The sequence below is a fragment of the Anopheles aquasalis genome, chromosome 3 (assembly GCF_943734665.1).
Source record: "Anopheles aquasalis chromosome 3, idAnoAquaMG_Q_19, whole genome shotgun sequence".
In the NCBI taxonomy this organism is placed as follows: Eukaryota; Metazoa; Arthropoda; class Insecta; order Diptera; family Culicidae; genus Anopheles; species Anopheles aquasalis.
The window spans coordinates 25274375-25290997 of NC_064878.1; the positions used below are offsets into that span (position 1 = coordinate 25274375).

General features: G+C 47.9%; 1 protein-coding gene across 2 annotated transcripts in view; it reads right to left on the reverse strand.

The window, feature by feature from the left end:
- Positions 1–603: 603 nt before the first annotated feature.
- Positions 604–16623, reverse strand: part of LOC126575056 (protein amalgam-like) — a 73832-nt gene continuing 57812 nt past the window's right edge. For both annotated transcript variants that reach the window (XM_050235555.1, XM_050235556.1), the window contains exons 4-10: positions 10296–10618; positions 10065–10212; positions 5905–6002; positions 4376–4497; positions 4119–4299; positions 3335–3505; positions 604–2097 (exon numbers count right to left, since the gene is read on the reverse strand). In XM_050235555.1, coding sequence (XP_050091512.1) covers positions 1900–2097; positions 3335–3505; positions 4119–4299; positions 4376–4497; positions 5905–6002; positions 10065–10212; positions 10296–10618 — 1241 coding nt within the window. In that variant the 3' untranslated portion in view covers positions 604–1899. The remainder of the gene's footprint in view (positions 2098–3334; positions 3506–4118; positions 4300–4375; positions 4498–5904; positions 6003–10064; positions 10213–10295; positions 10619–16623) is intronic.

A 16623-nucleotide genomic window follows, 5' to 3' on the forward strand; every position in this document is an offset into this window, starting at 1 on the left:
GTCAATTTGAACGATTTGTTTCGATGTGCCCAATGTTTCGAACCCCCCCCCCCCCCAACCGCGCCCTTGCCTGGGTTCCTCAAATGGTGTTAGCGAATGCCGGAATTGACTTTGAGCGAAGCGAAAACTCATTTTGCAATTTAAACTACGGGAAAACGGGGTAAATGGGAAGAGGACGCAGTCCGCAGTCCTGGTGCTTTTCCGTCCTGGAGGCTGGAGTGGACTGGCGTTTGTGGACAAAGCAAAACTACAATACAGCACCGGTGAGTATCTGGCAATAACATTGTTATGGTGCTTAGTGCGACCGATAGTGTGCACATTACTGGCTGCCCCGTTGAAACTTCGATCCGATTGTTGATAGAATGACATGATTTTATGGAGCTTTTTTTCGTGGAAAATGTAGTAATTGATTTTTGCCGTGTACATTCCGCGTAGCTTTGCAATTTATTGGAATGGAATACATCGTTCCGCTCCAGCCGAGAAAGCTTACCTTGACGGCGCGTGTTTGTTCGGAACATGCTTTTAACGCAGCAGCAACTGAAGAGCTTAACGAGCTCCGCGGTATTCGCACAACTACAGATCAACAAACGAGCGAAACCTGGATCCTGGTTGTTCAGCGAGATTTATTGGTTTTTCCAAACACAAACAAAATAATAAAGGGCACCTTACATTTATCGAAACGTAGAGTTGCGGACCTGCCTGTGCGTTCTGTCTGTCTGTCATGTATCGGCCGCGATCTAACTTAGGGGGTAGGTTAAATTGTTAAAAAACGCAATGGTATACTCTTCGTGACAGCTCTACAAGAATACCGTAAGCACCGCCTTAAGCCCTAGAATAGTAGGCGCTTCACTGAGGCTGAAGCTAATCGTTCGTACACTCATGACATTAGGTACTCGCACAAACCAACACCTTCTTCGTTTGCATCATCCCGAACACACTGATGTCTTATTCTCGAGGGGGACAAAAACGGAAAACGGTAAAGGCAACATAGGAAGGAAACTCTACGGAAGCCAATACATTCATATACCCCGGTAACAGCTGCGGATGGTTCCGTTATCAGACGCTGCGCAGCTCGGTGCATCGCCGTCTGCGCTTGGTAAATAATCAATCTGTCTTACCGCTGTTCAGTTGCATCTCGTCTTGCGTTTTTTTTTGTTTTATTTTTTGTTTGTCCTTCTTTGGCTTGATCAACTGTGTTTTGTGTTTGATGAGCGTTCCGCGTGAGTCTGTGTGTTGTGTGGAATATCCTTTTCCTTCAATTTCTTGTGTTTTCTGTTTCAATTTATTCTTATTTTCTTGTTCTTCTGTGTTTCTCTCCCTATCTCTTAGAGTTTCTTTCTGTAGTGTTAGTGTTCGCCTTAGCCTACATTACATTCGTACTTGCTAGGTTTTTTTTTACTTTTTACTTTCTTAACTTACCTATTTTTCAGAGATCGGGTTTGATGGGCTTTTTTTGTTTTACTACAAAATCATTCCTTTCATCCCATTCCCAAACACCATTCTTATCTCATTCCTATGGTTTGCCTGTACGTTTCTTCGTCTCCGTTCCCGTCGCCTTCTTCTATAATTCCCCCATGGTTTTTCTTTATGGTAAGGAATGAGTCAATTTTACATTTAAGTTCGTACATAGTAGTAAGTAATGTGTGTTTCTGTGAGTGTCTGTTGATGCTTAGCTCCGTTTCAGGGCAGGAGGCAGGTATTTGTGTGTTTTGGATGGTTTAAACGTTCCTCTGATTCATGTTTTCCTCTCCTTACTCTTTCTCTTCCCTTTGGTGGTACTAATGGTAATCGGGGAATCGGACAACGGAAGGGCAACAATCGTGAACTGGTTGTTGCCATTATTTGGGGAGATCCTTCTCCATTTCTCTCTCTCTTTTTCTATTCCCACCCAGCAATCCTCTAGACTAGGCCGCGCAGGATCAACCAGATTAAGCTCAGCAGACCAGCGAGTACGAGCGGCCGATCGAGTGGTCGAACCAGCGGACCACCACTGAGTGCCCGGAAGTTGTTACCGTAGGCCGTCGAACCGAGCGTCTGCTCCACGTCCTCGTTCGGCATGTCCGTGCTGAGCGTGTAGAACTGGAATATGTCACTAACCTGTGGGGATAGGGAAAAAGGAAGGAGAGGAAGAAAACACAGAAAATTCAGGAGAAATCAGCAATGAATTCCACGCGTTTTCGCTGCCTTGGATACATATTGGAATAATGAAATTTAATGGGAACCACCCTCACGGGGGTGCCACTCAACGCAGCAGGGAACAATTAAATGCTGCCCTTTTGTGTGCAACCCTGGCACCCTGGGACCCGGATCGATCCCGGGATTTCGTGCAACTCCTCCCCGCGATTGCTTATTGATGCATGGGACCGAGTGCCATGGAGTGGTGGTGCGCGGTGGTGATCGGATACAATTGCAGCTGGAATGCAACGGCCCGTTGTGTCCACTCACTTCTGCTCTGTTAATTTATATTTGTTTCACTCTATTTTTGTCTCGCGCTTTTCGCGACCTCTCTCCCTTTGTTTTTAATCCACCCGCGGTGCAGGTCGCCGGCCACTGGTGCAGCATCTCCGCGATGCAATTTACCAGGAATCTCGTTAGCGACCCGGTGCGAGGCATCGCCCGGGTTCGATGTGCAATCAATTTTAATCAGCCTATCAGTTGGAAATTGTTGCAACCCGGGCGTGCACCAACGAGCTCCATATGCGATCTCGATAATTTACAATTCCGCTGAATGAGGTAATTAAAAATGTTATGTAAATTATTTCGAGCACTTTTTTCTCTTACACCACGTGTGTAGCATCCCGTTTGGTGCGTGAAGCGGAATTGCGGCAGATAATATGGTTTATGCCGCAGCTCGCACGAAATGGCCTCCAGGGTTTGGGTTCTCGTGATATCCGCACGAACGTGACATTCGCTTAAAATGGCGGTCATTGAAGGGGGGGGGGGGGAAAAAACTGCGACAAACATTGGAAAGCAATTTATGTAAATGCGAATGCATTACATGCCGCTGGTGGACATAAACTGTCCAGTATCTCTAGTACTGGTGCCATTGGCCACGGTTGCGATATAATTAACTGATATCCCAGCACCGCCGATGCTTGACATTTCGATCCACGCATCAAGTTGGCATCAAGCCCGGGAATTAAGCCTTCTAAATGAAGTGAGCACTCTGCTCCGCTGCTGTCATCATTAGCGTGAGTATTCGATTACCAGGCACCACTCCAGTATCCCCCTTTACCACTTACCAACCTGCCAGGGCACGTGCACTCGCACTCGAGTGTGTAATAAGTCAATTTAGAATGGAATTGCCCACACAATGCCCTCCGCGCCTCATTACCTCATTCCAGCCGTAACGATTTTTCGCCTGCACGATCGTCTCGTAGACCGAGTTCGGATCCAGCCCCTTGATGGTGTACGTCATGATGTGGCGATAGGATTCCGATCGCGTCGACGGTGGGTTGAGGATGATGTCGTGCCATCTGCCCGGATGCTGATAAGACTCGTTCATCTGGGGGGGATGAAGTGGTTAGAAACGGCGCGAAACGGTTAGTTAGTGAAGCGGGGAAAAGTACGCTCTTCCTTTCAGAGAAGGAATCGAGAAGAATAAAGCGGGAGGAACGAGACACTTTTCCGGCTCGAACTCGAACAACAAAACACATTGTCTGGACTTTTGATGAAGGACCGAAGCACGAGATGTACTACTTGCCTGGTGGGCTGTTAAGAAAGTTCAGGAATCAAATTACAGCGAACGTGGGAACGTTCTAGTTTGTGAAAATTGAATAGCGCCCCTCCCCGACGGAATGGTCCGAACAGTAAAGTATCAATTATGCCCGGCCCGCGTGCATAAAACATGCTCTAACGGTGCGAAATCAGCGCCGTTCCAGTGCGGTAATAAATTGTAATACTTCCACCACCGCGACGACGACGACGACGACGACCACAACGATGAATGGACGACGTTATGCCATAAAAGTGCAGCTCACAACGAGCACTCCGGTTACTTGCCGGCCAGGGTGGATGGGAATAAATTTGTAACAAAAGATAGCGCACCCGAACGAGAAAGAAGAAAGAGCCAAGCGGGAAAGGGGTCACCAGGGTTTCGGTTCGTGGGTTTTACTCACCATTAGCTTCCTGTAGAGTAATCTGATTTCCTCTATCAACGGGAATGATTCAATGCTCCACGTGAGATTGTACATCTCCCGGTACCGGCTGTACATGGGCGAGTGGAACTGTGCCGGCCCTGGCCGTCCCGACACCTCGATGTACTTCTTGGCGCGCCCGAGTGAGTTCTCCGCCACGCAGCTAGAAGATGGGAATGGATTGCAAATCGGAGCGAGAGTTAGCTTGACAGTCTTCATCTTTTCCGCATCTCGCTTACCTGTAATTGCCGAAATCGGACGATCGAACGTTACGGATCGTCAGGTAGTGCTTCTCGCCCCGCGTATCCATCGTCCGGCGGTCGTTCGGATGGAGCAGAAATGAATCCTGATACCACATGACCTGCGGGAGAGAACACGAGTGCGGAAAGGGGATTAGTACTCCGAGCTTTCACTTCGTTTAATTTGTAAAATGGACCCCGCGAACGCCGCCGGGACTTTCGACGATATTCTTTAGCATTCTTTATTGCACTTTTCATTTGCCAAGTTTGTGCCGTTCATGTTCTGTTTTGGACAAGTGGAATGGAAGGAAAAGCGGGTGCACTGGGCAGTAAACTATGTCGTTGGTCAAGCGAATAAAGTGTACAATATAGTACTTGGATTGATTGCCCGGGCATTGCCAGGGCGGGCAATGAATTGACTTGCTATAGCGATGGTGGACCCGGGAACCCGATACCGATTCAATTGACGATAAACATTCGTACATTGCTGTCTCCGTTGCCTCGGTATTCCGCTTCATTACATTAGAGGTCAATAGAGCGGTGGTATGCCCGTGGAACGGAGAACAAGTCAGTCGTAGGTTTCCGGGAAACCTGTCAAAAGCTGTTTCGCTCCGCAATGAAAACCATTCACCGCATGTGAAGTGGGTTCAGTGGTTCCCTGGTACAGAACGGGGGCCCAACAATCTAATTTCGATTTTCCCAAGAAAAACTGCTCCTTCATGAAGCAGTAGCAGCACTCCAAATGAATCCTACATTACCGAGGTTCAGTCGAGAAGCTTTACAATGTGACGCTACCAGGAACTTTCGAAGTTCACTATCGAAAGCCATGAATGAGGAATTTCCCGGAAAATGCTTCGCAATTTCTGCACCATGGCAGGACCGAGGTGCAGGCCATCAGGCTGTGCAGAAGAATGGAAAGGGTAGGGTAGGATTTATTGGATGCATTTTTCAGTGGGCCTGTGTCTCGACTGCATAATGGTAGAAGGTGGCCTCGGCGATGCCTTTCTTTGATTTCGCGCAATTGCTGAGAGAATGAGTGATGGCGCCTTTTCCAATTTGTCCCGCGTCGTCGTTCACTCCCACTTTGAGGCAAATAAATTGGTTGGTGATTCTTGAAACGTCGAGGACCGTATTATTAATATTCACAAATTGATGACTGAGATCAGAGAAGTCGCCTCTAGCACGAGCACACGGGATTCATAATGCAAAGCTTTAGCCCGACTGTGTATCGATGATTTAATAAAGTATTAAAGGCTGAGCCCCCCCCGTCCGAGGACGTCGAGGAGCTCCACACAGCCGTCTCAAAAGGCGATGGGCCCTCCGAGCAATGGCCATGTGTAGTTTGTGAACGCGCGCTTGACCAGAACAGCAGCTAAACTCGATTAGCAACAGGAACGGCACCCCTTTGCTTCTCTTAAGACATCCCGCTCCCCCCAAAAATCCAAAGCACAACACCGAACTGAAGTGCAGGAAGGTGTGAGTTTTACGGTACAACGGCCCGGTAGCGTGCCGGGCTCTCTGGAGCTTACCTCTGGATTAGCATCACCGTGTACGGTGCAGACGAGCTGGGCCTCGTATCCTTCGCCGGCGTGGACCCACGATTTTTCGACTGTGATTTCCGGTGGTGCTGTATGTGGGTTAGAGAGATTGGAGAGAGAGAAAGCAACAGAGAGAGAGAGAAAGAGAGAAGAGAGCAAAATAAATTTATCAAACGAGAGCAGTTTAATCCATCAAAATCAGCTCGAGCGAACAAATTTTCCCTCGATCCCTCGAGCGTTGTTCCACCCGAGAAGAAGGAACAGGCCAGGAGTTTCTACACCAGGCCAGGCACACCACGCTTCACGTTTCATTCCAGGACACCCACCATCCGAGTGTGTGTTGCTTTGTGTGCTGGTGCCGTGCCACTCTGCTTTGGTCGATTATTTTTGGTCTGGAAGGTTCATTTCGACCCTTGATACGATTAGTTCGACGGTGTATGTGTGCCGTATGTGTGTATACTACCGGCATGCCTTCGACGGGCCAGCGGCACATGATTATTATGATCACTTTGGTGTCTTTTCATGTTGCTGCTGGTGAATATCGGGCAAAAGGTGCTTTGGTAGGAGCTTAGCGTACCGCACTTCGTGGAAGGAAGACGCAGCTCAAACGCAACCGTGGAGCGTTTGTGTTTGTGGTGCCGTCGGATTCCTGGAAAAGTATTCCTCCACCAGGAAGAGGCATCGACCTTTCCGTTAATTTTCGCAGAAACAGCCGCCCGAATCAGAGTGATTAAAATCCCGTGAAATCGGAAGCCATTTAATCGGGGGAGAGAAAACGTGCAACACAACAGAAGTTTTCCGGAAGGCGGATTCAGTTTGTTATCTTTCATCGGATCGGGGGTTTGTCGTGATAAGGATCCGGTGAAAATTACGCAGAACAAGGTGCGGCCACAAAAAAAAAAAACAAATCGTCGTCCTTGTTTACAATTGAGCAGCGTTGAAGAGTTCAAAAACGAGTCGGCGATTCCGTGGCTACCTAGATCGGGGGTCTCGAACTCATTAACATGCGGTTCGCAGTTGAAAGTATTAACCAGTCAGTGGGCCACATCATTTGAAGGTGCATGGCTTGATTAAGATTTGTTTTTCTCACTAAACCCCAACACCGATGTCGTTTTTCGTGGCCAAAGAGGTAAAGACAATCCCAAAACTGGTCGCCCCGTCGGGAAAACGAAATGATGTAACTCCGTTGCCGATGATGGAGGCGCCAGGTAACCGGTAAAATGGCAAACTTTCAGGGGTTTGGGATACAAATTGAAATAACCCACGGATCTTCAACTCCATTAGGTGGTGAATGTTGAAATGTTGAAAAAATGATTCTTTAAAAAAAATTCCGAATACTACTGTCATTGCATATCTACATGGTCTTTCGCAAAGTAAACAGGACTTTTTGTATTGCCTTTTGCATGCTTCTGGTGGAGCTATCTTCATGTAGGTATTTTTGTTTGAAAGGTGCACCCTTTAGGCACTTTCAGTCCAAATTGCATTGCATTTGGTCCGATGGAAGTAAAGTTATGTCGCCTAAAGTGACAGTATATTTGGGTGGTCGGTACAAGCCTTCTGAACGCCCAAAATGTTAGCATAACGTTTTCCAATCATACGGAAATGAAGTTAACCGAATACTATTAAGCCACAGAGTACCAGATCAGGGGATTACGGGGAAGAGTTTTTCTATTAAAATACAGTTTTTGCTCAATACAGTGATGAGCGTCGATCGATGAGACGTCGCATTATGAGCGCAGCAAGCGCAAACTCCCTTCTTCACGATATTCTTGCAGAATCCGACGAACAAGACGAAACACGTCAAACATCTAGATAATAATCGGCCGTAACCGTTTGGTCCAGTTATTTTTTTTTAATTTGAAAAAATCCCGCACTCTTTCGATGCTTCCTGCCGTAATCACGAACTTGGCTTGGCCGACATGAATGTTGTCGTTGAGGTCTTCATGGCCGGTTTTGAAACGCTAATACAGGGTGTACCATAAAAAAATGAGAAAATCTTTTATTGACGTTTAAAGCCATTTTTTTATATTTTCTACTGTTTCAAAGTATTTCATTCGCTCTATATTTCTTTGTTTATCAAAAACAAACAAAATGAGTGGGTTTGTCGGTCTGTTTTCTCAATTAATTTCACCAAGCGGCTACGAATTCGAGAACACCTTCGGTAAAATAGGTGTTCAACTTAGAAGACCAGGCTTTGATGATAAACGATTTCAGCGAACCAACCGTGTATGGTGTTATGGTTCACAGGTCTTAGGTCGAACAAACGCCCATATTGAATAGCCCAACCGATTTAATTCAGGACCGCTTGGAGGGCATAAATCATTCGACCAAAAATTCATGTTTTCCTTCAACCATGTTTCAGACCGTTAAGACGTATCGCAGGGGCCTCCATCTTGCTGAAACTCAACATTTTCTGGTGTTTTGAAGTTTGCTTTAATCCATGCTAAAACGTGTTCCTACAAAAAAGTGATATAAACATCAATATTCATTTTAGTATTGGATTTTATGAAAACTGGTGCTATTTTCAAACTATGTTTTATCCTTTCTAAAGATGTTTTATCCTTTCAACTATTAAATTACGCTTCACCCTAGCTGTAGAGGCTGCTTTTTGGTCATATTTGGCCAACCGATGCATGCAGGATCTTGAGATATTCGTCTCTTATGCAAGCTTTCATATGGATTGCACTGGATTTCGCTAACTTTTGCTCTGACGGATCCTACCACTTTTTCAGTGCGCTCAGATCGTTGCCGATCACTAACGTGTTTCCTAGGCCTTGGCCCTTCATGAATAGAACGTTTAATCCTGTAAACAATGCCAAGATTACATCTGAGGACCTCTGTTATATCTATGAGATTTCTCTTGGGCGCGAAGCAAACTCGACACTGTCGCCTTTGAATACATTTTTCCGGACAGACATCTTTTGCACGGGTACTTATTATACATCATTTGATAGATAAGACTCTTACGAACACAACGATACCCCATAATGCCATATTGGTGTTGAAAAAATACTCAAAACAGAGCAATGAAAGCATTCTCATTTTTTTATGGTACACCCTGTACTACTCATAAACTTTGCCACTGGATAGACCATCATCACCATAAACTTACTGAAAGTTACTGGGTAAACATTTTACCGAGTTTAAAAGCTAAACTTGATACTGGTTTTTTGGCCGTACAGAAGACTTCAACCGACCACCCAAACAAACTGCCTTTATGCGCCATAACTTTCCTTTCAGTGAACCAAATGTCATGCAATTTGGACTGAAAATCCCTAAAGGATGCACCTTTCAAACAAAAATACCTAAATTATGATAGCTTCACCAAAAACATTCCAATGCAAAAAGTCCTGTCTACTTTTCGATAGATCATGTATTATCAATTTTCAATGCTCTTCAATGTTGTAATCTTCAGAAAAAAAATTACGTAGAACATACAATTAATTATCAAACTTAACATGCACCGTGGACGTGACCACGGAGTTTGAAACCCCTGACCTAGCTCGATTGTGATGCTGCACCACGGCTGCTTGTGTCACAATTAAAACCGTGAAGCAATGGACGGAACCAACCGACCAACGAAAAAAGAAAAGAAAAAAGAAAAAAAAAAGAAACGCGAATGAAAAGCAATCCAAAGCAATCCCAAGCAATCCGTCTTCTGAATTGGAGACTCAATTTGAAGCACCACGGCCACTCCGAGTCCAAGTACCGGCCCCCGGTGGTCCGGCTACCGGTGTCCACTGATCGAGAAATCTATTTTTAATCGAATTCCACCGAACCCTCTTCCCCATCGGCATCCTCAGCTCGGCTCGCCTCTGCGCCCGCTTCGACGAGAATGTAGTCCCAAGCCCCCCTAAGGGGCCAGCACTCCATGGCGCAAAGGATGACGCTCGGTACCACGGAACCAACAAAAAACCCCCTTCCCCCGGGGGGAAAACCAGCGAGAACCAGGGAGGAGTAGTTGGCTGGTTGGTGGAGGGTCGTGTTTTGTCGAATCATTTCACAATTAGTGACTGATTGCTTCCGGCGTGTCGGCGTGGCGGCATGCCGGTGTGACGTTGGTGGCGACGCAATCGCAATCCTGCAATCCGTGCGACTCGCTCGCTCGCTCGCTCGCTCGCTCGCATCCCCTGGCTGAATCAATTACTCACAGAGCACAATCAGCTGCAGGTCGACGAAGACCGGCTCCCGGATACCGTTGTCTGCGTAGCACCGGTACGTGCCACTGTCCTGCCGGTTGACGTTCTCGAGCGTGAGGGTGGGACCCTCGGAAAGGTGCGGCGAACCGTGTATCGAGTCCTGCGAATGGAAACCAGACCGAACAGACGTGACGTCACTGTTGAGCACGCGAGCCGTGTCTGTCTGCGTGAACCTTGCCTTACCTTGCGTGTCCAGCTGATGCTGGGGACGGGATTGCCGGAAGCCTTACACTCGAGCGTAGCGGTACCACCTTTCCGCACCGTCACGTGACCAGTTTCGGGATTGGAGCGTACGGACGGTGGCACCAGGATCTCGACCGTGTGCACCAGATCCCGGTTGTCGTGGTCCCCGATCTGGCAGTTGTAATCGCCGGCATCCTGTGGCCGCACGCTTTTGATCTGCAGGCTGTAGCTTTCGAGTAGCTTGAAGCGGGTGTCGCGCGTGATGATCAGGTTGGCGGCCGTCACGACGGCGCTCCCTCGACGCCACAGCAGTATGTTTCGACCTACACCGAGGGAAGACAGTCAACGGATAAGGTCAGTTAGAGTGATAGAGAAAGAGAAAAAACAACGAACAAAGCAAAGGCCATGACGAAAAAAAAGGCGAATCGTGAATCGAAAAAAAAGCGTCTTTTGAACCGTTCCAGCAAAGTTTCGACGACCGGCAATCCCGGGGTGATCCGGTTGTTTGTAGGAGACGAGAATCTGGAATTGAGGAATTGAGGCTGGGCATCGGGCAGAGCGAAGCCGTAGAGGGTGAAGAAGTCCAACCAACGCCACAGGCCACAGGGAAAGGGTGGGGGGGGGGGGGGGGAAAGGTGGCGCCGGTCCGGTACGGTCCGGAAACTTCCCGGAAAACCGTTCCCGGGGGATAACGTGGAAAGCCAATTTGGTTATTCACCCAAAAGAAAAGACCGTCCGTCGGCCGTGCGGCTGTTCGATGGTGACTTTGGACTTTTCTGGTTGCAGTTTTGTTGCTGCTCCGGGGAAGGCTCTCGCTTGGTGATAAGTTAAGACCGAATATGGGAAAAGTTTGCCCCCTCCCCGGTCCTCTTCCTCTCCTCTCTCCGTGTGTGCGCTGTTGATCGAATAAGCTGACGTGGCAATATATAGGTTTGCGACTCAGTGGATTGGATTTCACTTTATGGGACACCACCAACTCGGCGCGGTTTGCCAGCCAGGGCTGGGATTAGTTATAAGCGGACGGCTGGCAGTTTGAATTGTTAGCATAAAGTTCTTTCACTCCACGCCGGCTGGGCCGTCATCATTGACAGCTTCGTCGTCGTCGGAGGCGAACAAAACTCATTAAGATTTTAATGGTGCAGCGAGCGAGCGAGCGAGCATTATGGTGAGCGTCTCGCTGCACTACTGCACATCATCATCATCATCATCATCTTGATGCCACCAAGACTCGACATATCGCATCGCAGGCGGTACCACTTAAGGCAATCGGACCAGGCAGCGATGAAGAAACGCAGCGCAGCACCAAGCAGCAGCATCTGAATCTCTCTTCTACTAGCGAGAGGGTGGCGCATTTGATTCAACTTTACCTCCCACCCCCCCCCCCCTCCATTAGCATACATCATCGTTTCAAATGTATAATTGAATAGTTTAATGTTAATGAGCGAATTAAAATGCACTTTTCTCCACTTTGTCTCCTGTGGTGGCGACTACCTGCCTTGTAAGCCATCTGCTCATTAGGAGGCAGCAGTTTTGGGTACCGGTGTGGAGCCCGCACTGTGCCAATAAACTCAAGAACCGAACTAGAGAGTTGCTCCTCCACGCCAGAAACGTGCGCGAATTGACTTAGCGGGAACAGTGTTGTGCGGCGGAATGGAAAATTTGGGCGGGAAAATGGAATAGAAAGGTGGACCAAAAAAAAAGAGGGCAGCACGAAGCACGAGACGTTTGTCGACCGACCGACCAACCGAGGCCGACAATGTGGAGTCAGAAGAAAGGAGAAGAAAACGGCGAAGCAACAATGGCGCTCTGTATGTGTCTGTGCGGTGAGGAATCATTTTGCCGTTTGGCAAATGAATTTAAAACTTAATTTAAAATCATCTCTCTTTCATGTTTCGTGCTGCACCGGTAGCTGCGAGGCATCGGCCGCCACGAACGAACACCACGGTGCCCTCAAGGACGAGAACGACCACAACAAGGAGTTTTGTGCTCGCTCGCCGGTCGGTTCGCGCTCCGGAACACGGTTGGTGGAACGGAATGGTGCGCTAGGATTGCTAATTTCGTGAAAATTGCTCCGAGCGGTCCGGGGAAGGAATCGAGTGGAAAGTAATGGACATTGAGGGGGGGGGGGGGGAGGGTTTGGGGCACAAAGCACGCAAGCGAGGCACGAGCGAGTACGGTAACGCGGTTCTTGTGTTTTGCCGTTTCGTCTTTCCGCATTTTTTTTCCCGCCACGGTCATGGAAGAATACGGTTTTTGGTGCATCGCGTGGTACACAATGTTTGTTTCGCGGGGCGCAAGGCGCAAGGCCGTTTGGGCTGTTCTTGGGCCATTGGCCCGGCCGGTCACTGCCGCCGGGTGTTTATTATGCTCACGGTGTACTGCGATAATGCAGAAAGGTATCGCTCGCAGGCGCAGGTCCGCAGGTCCGAGCATAGAGGGAAGAGGATTCATTTTGTGCAAGAATTTTTCTATTAAAAAGATTTTATTTTTATTTTCATCAGAGGCTCGGCTGCTGCTGCTGCTGCTCGGGCATGCTGTCTGAATTCGAAGGTTTGTGAAGGTCTGTGAAGGCCTGTTGTGCTGTCGGCATGTCTGTTTTTGTTTTTGACGAAAAGTGCACTAAATGTGAATATGTTTCATGTTAAGTTTGTGTGGATATTGCGAGTTGGAGGTGTCGAAAAGCTTCAGCTTCTTCAAGGATCAAGAGTTATCATCCACAATTTTATAATACAGGGTGCGCCATCAGGATGTATCCTATTTTAAAGTTGAATAACTCTGTCATTTTTCAGCCGATTTAAAATAAACCAGTTTTATTTAGATTGTTCTATGCCACTTATTAAGTCATACCCAAAAAATGATATCGTTTAAATGACCGCCTTCATTCGCGCATACAAAAAGCGGCTTTTTTACGGGCATTTTGTATTGTTTTGACAGCATTAAGGGGGTTATTTGGCAATATCAGCTTCAATATTTGCTTTAAGTTGTTTCATAGCCTTCAATTTGTTTGCAAAAACGTAATTTTTCAAACAGACCCACAGAAAAAAGCCCAGCGCCGTGATATGCGGCGAAGGAGGAAACCACCATTTTTTACTGTCCATTGCACGATCGCAGCTTTCACTATTGACCGATTATGTTCAATGTAACGTGTGACAATTTTAGTCCGCTCTTTTATCGTGAAGTGATCAACTATTAAAATGGCATAGTCTGAAGTTTTAGAAACTGTTCTATTTGTCAAAATCGGCTGAAAATTGACAGAGTTATTCAACTTTAAAATAGGATATCCTGATCCTGATCCTGATGGCGCACTCTGTACAAAAGAAAAGGAATAAGCTACAGCATGATGATCAAAATATAAAAGAGAGAGCGACAACTTTTGAATAATTTGGCTCCATTTTTTACTGAAAATCATTTCAAGAATTCCCTAACATTTGAATGATAGGTTATTGCAGTTGGCCTTGAACGTTTGATCGTCCCGATTACATAGAGAGCGGTGGATGAAAAATGGAAAAAAACACGATCCATCGTTATCCATGAGCGGGATTTTCGGAGCAGTTTTAATTGGATTACACAATGCAATCCCTCAAATTCACATCGTAACATCGTGCACTCTGGGCCCGTATTGTCGTTCTCCCCGTGCCCTAACCTCAAAGTAAACTGGTTGCTAATCCGAAAAGCGCAGCACGCTGTGCAAATGTAAACGAAATGCGCGAGCGACAGCAGTGACAGCGCTGCACCAACAACGCATCGCATCTACCGATCGGACTGCGGTTGTGGTGTGTAATTAATGTACTTCCTTTACATGCAAACGTACCGGCGGCCGCAGCGGCCGCAGAGCCAGCCGGAGCAGCTCCACTTCCGCGCTACTAATCAGTCGGGTACGGCGATCCGCCATCCGATTGGAAAACGGGATCAAAATTGCATCGCGGTTGCTGCCCCATGCTCCAGCGGGATGCTGATGCTGCTCAATTGTTGTCTAAATTAATTTCACAATCGTTTTGTAAATTTCCCCCTTCCGCTGCACCACCGATGCCATGCCAGTGCACGTAACAATACACAGCAAATCAAAGGATGTAGGAGCAGGAGTAGCACGAGGAAGAGTACCAGAAGCAGCGGAAAGAATATAATTATTTGGACTGTAATTATCATCAGCGAAGCCTCCCTGCCCGAACATCGGGCCACATGGTCATCCAGCAGCAGTAGCAGAAGCAGCGCTGGACAACCGCAAAATGTTTTCCATTAAAAGCACCCACCGGTCCGGATCCTCCCGTCTCCCGGACGTCACGTTTCTACTGATTGTCTGGCCATTGGATGCTTTGGATGCTGGTGGTGGTGGTGCTGCTGATCAGCATGCCCATGCCCACCGATCCACGACTATTCCGGAAGTTCAAACAAAATCCAGCACAGGACCGAATCGAACAGGAGCAGCACCAACATCGGCGATCGATCCAGGACGTTCTGCAAATTGTGCCAAGCGACACGCTGGAGGGCAGGAAGGATGTGACGAGGGCGGGACAACATATTTTCCAAATACGCTCATTTGCGCCCGTCGAATCATGCCGGTCAGCGAAAGGTGCAGAGAGAGAGAGAGAGAGAGAGAGAGGATTAAACTGTGAATAGTGCAGCAGATGGAGGGGAACAGGACATTCCTCGTGGATCTGACGTGCTCTAGGCGATCCCTGGTTGGATTCCCTCACCCAGTTGGAATGGGAGTTATTTGGCGATGTGTTCGATTGCACCATTAGTGTGGACCTGCGAGTTGTGTTGTGTGCTTGGAGATTGGTCGATTTTTGGGGCAGCACACAACCATAGCAGTAGTACCTGTGTCTGTGTAAAAGGTTCGTTTGGGAGAACACTAGTCCACTCCACTGACCAAAAAGTGCAACTGCACTCACTCACTAGCACTGGGTACGGGTGCTACTGGATCGAAATAATTTATACACGAGACCCCCCACGTTGAGCTTCACGTCGAGGCCACGTCCGTCGCGTTCCGTAGAAGAAGAACCCACGGCTCTTTGTGATGCGAGTTCCATCAGCAGCATCAGGAAGCATCGAGCGAGAGAGAAAGACCCCCGGTACGGAAGCCCACCAGATTGCGAGACGCAAATTGTGCACAGGCGAATGCTAGCTGGCAGTACACCTCCACCACGTATGCTGCTGCTGTTACCGATGATGGTGGTACAGCGAAATGGGATATGAAAAATTAATTATCATGCTATTTGATTTAGTAAATGCATGTATATTTTTACGCTCCGTTGAGTTCGCTCCGGTGCGCGGTTCGTGGTGCGGGCTCCGCGCTAAATGAACTGCGTCCGGCAGCATGATTCAATTAAAATAACAGCTTAAATGCACATTTCAATTCCAGGTACCGCACCGCCAGCAGCACACTAGCACTGGAGGGAGCACTTTCGTGGAATACAGCAGCAGGAGCGCAGCATCGAGTTGCATTTAAATTAGTTCCGCGTACCGTGGATCCAGGATTTTCCGCCATGTTTGTTCGGGTATATGTTTCCTTTTTTTCCGTATCAGATCGTAGGCGATAGTGCCTTTCGCACGCGCATCGATCGCCCCTCACGAATCCCGTGGCCAACTGCTTTGAGCGCGTTTGGTCGAGTAAACGACTCAGCCTCCCAGTTGATGCATGTTGACCGAAATGGTGCCGCTGGTACGCATCCGTGGATGTAAAAACCGAACCGAGAGCAGGCAACAGGTGAAAACAGGGGCCGGACTGGACGGGTAATTGAATGAGGGGCATCGCGCAACGCACACCGTGGAGAAATTGAATTTTTCAACCGATGGTAACGATGGCGACGACATCCATCTTGCCAAAAGTGTAGTGACAGCCACTCCACTACCACTACAAACGTCACTCATTAGGCTTGTCAACTTGGCGTCGTTTGCTGCGATGGTGGGAATTTAATTTCCCAAATAACATAGACGAGTGTTGTACGTAGTCGGTGTAATCCCTTGTCTTCCTTTCTTTTCTCTCTGTCTGGTATTGGGGGGATCCCGGTCCCACGTCCAATCCTTTCTCCGTCCCCCCCAGAGCGTCCGCCCATATTCACCTAGCACCTAGCTCGGAACGGTCGTCGGATTGATGGCGTATGGCTGTAATCTGGCAGATTAGATGACACTCACGGTGTCGGTGTCGGTTGTATTTCAGCTCCTCTACTGGAGCACCCGTTCTCCCTGCTGACCTGCGACACGTCACCACATTCCGGAACGAACATTTTTGCATAATCTACCCCACGGGCCCACTCTCTTACCCCTTGCTCCTTGCTTGCCGCGTGAGTTTATCGTGAGTTTGTAAGGCCAGGACTCGTTCGAATCG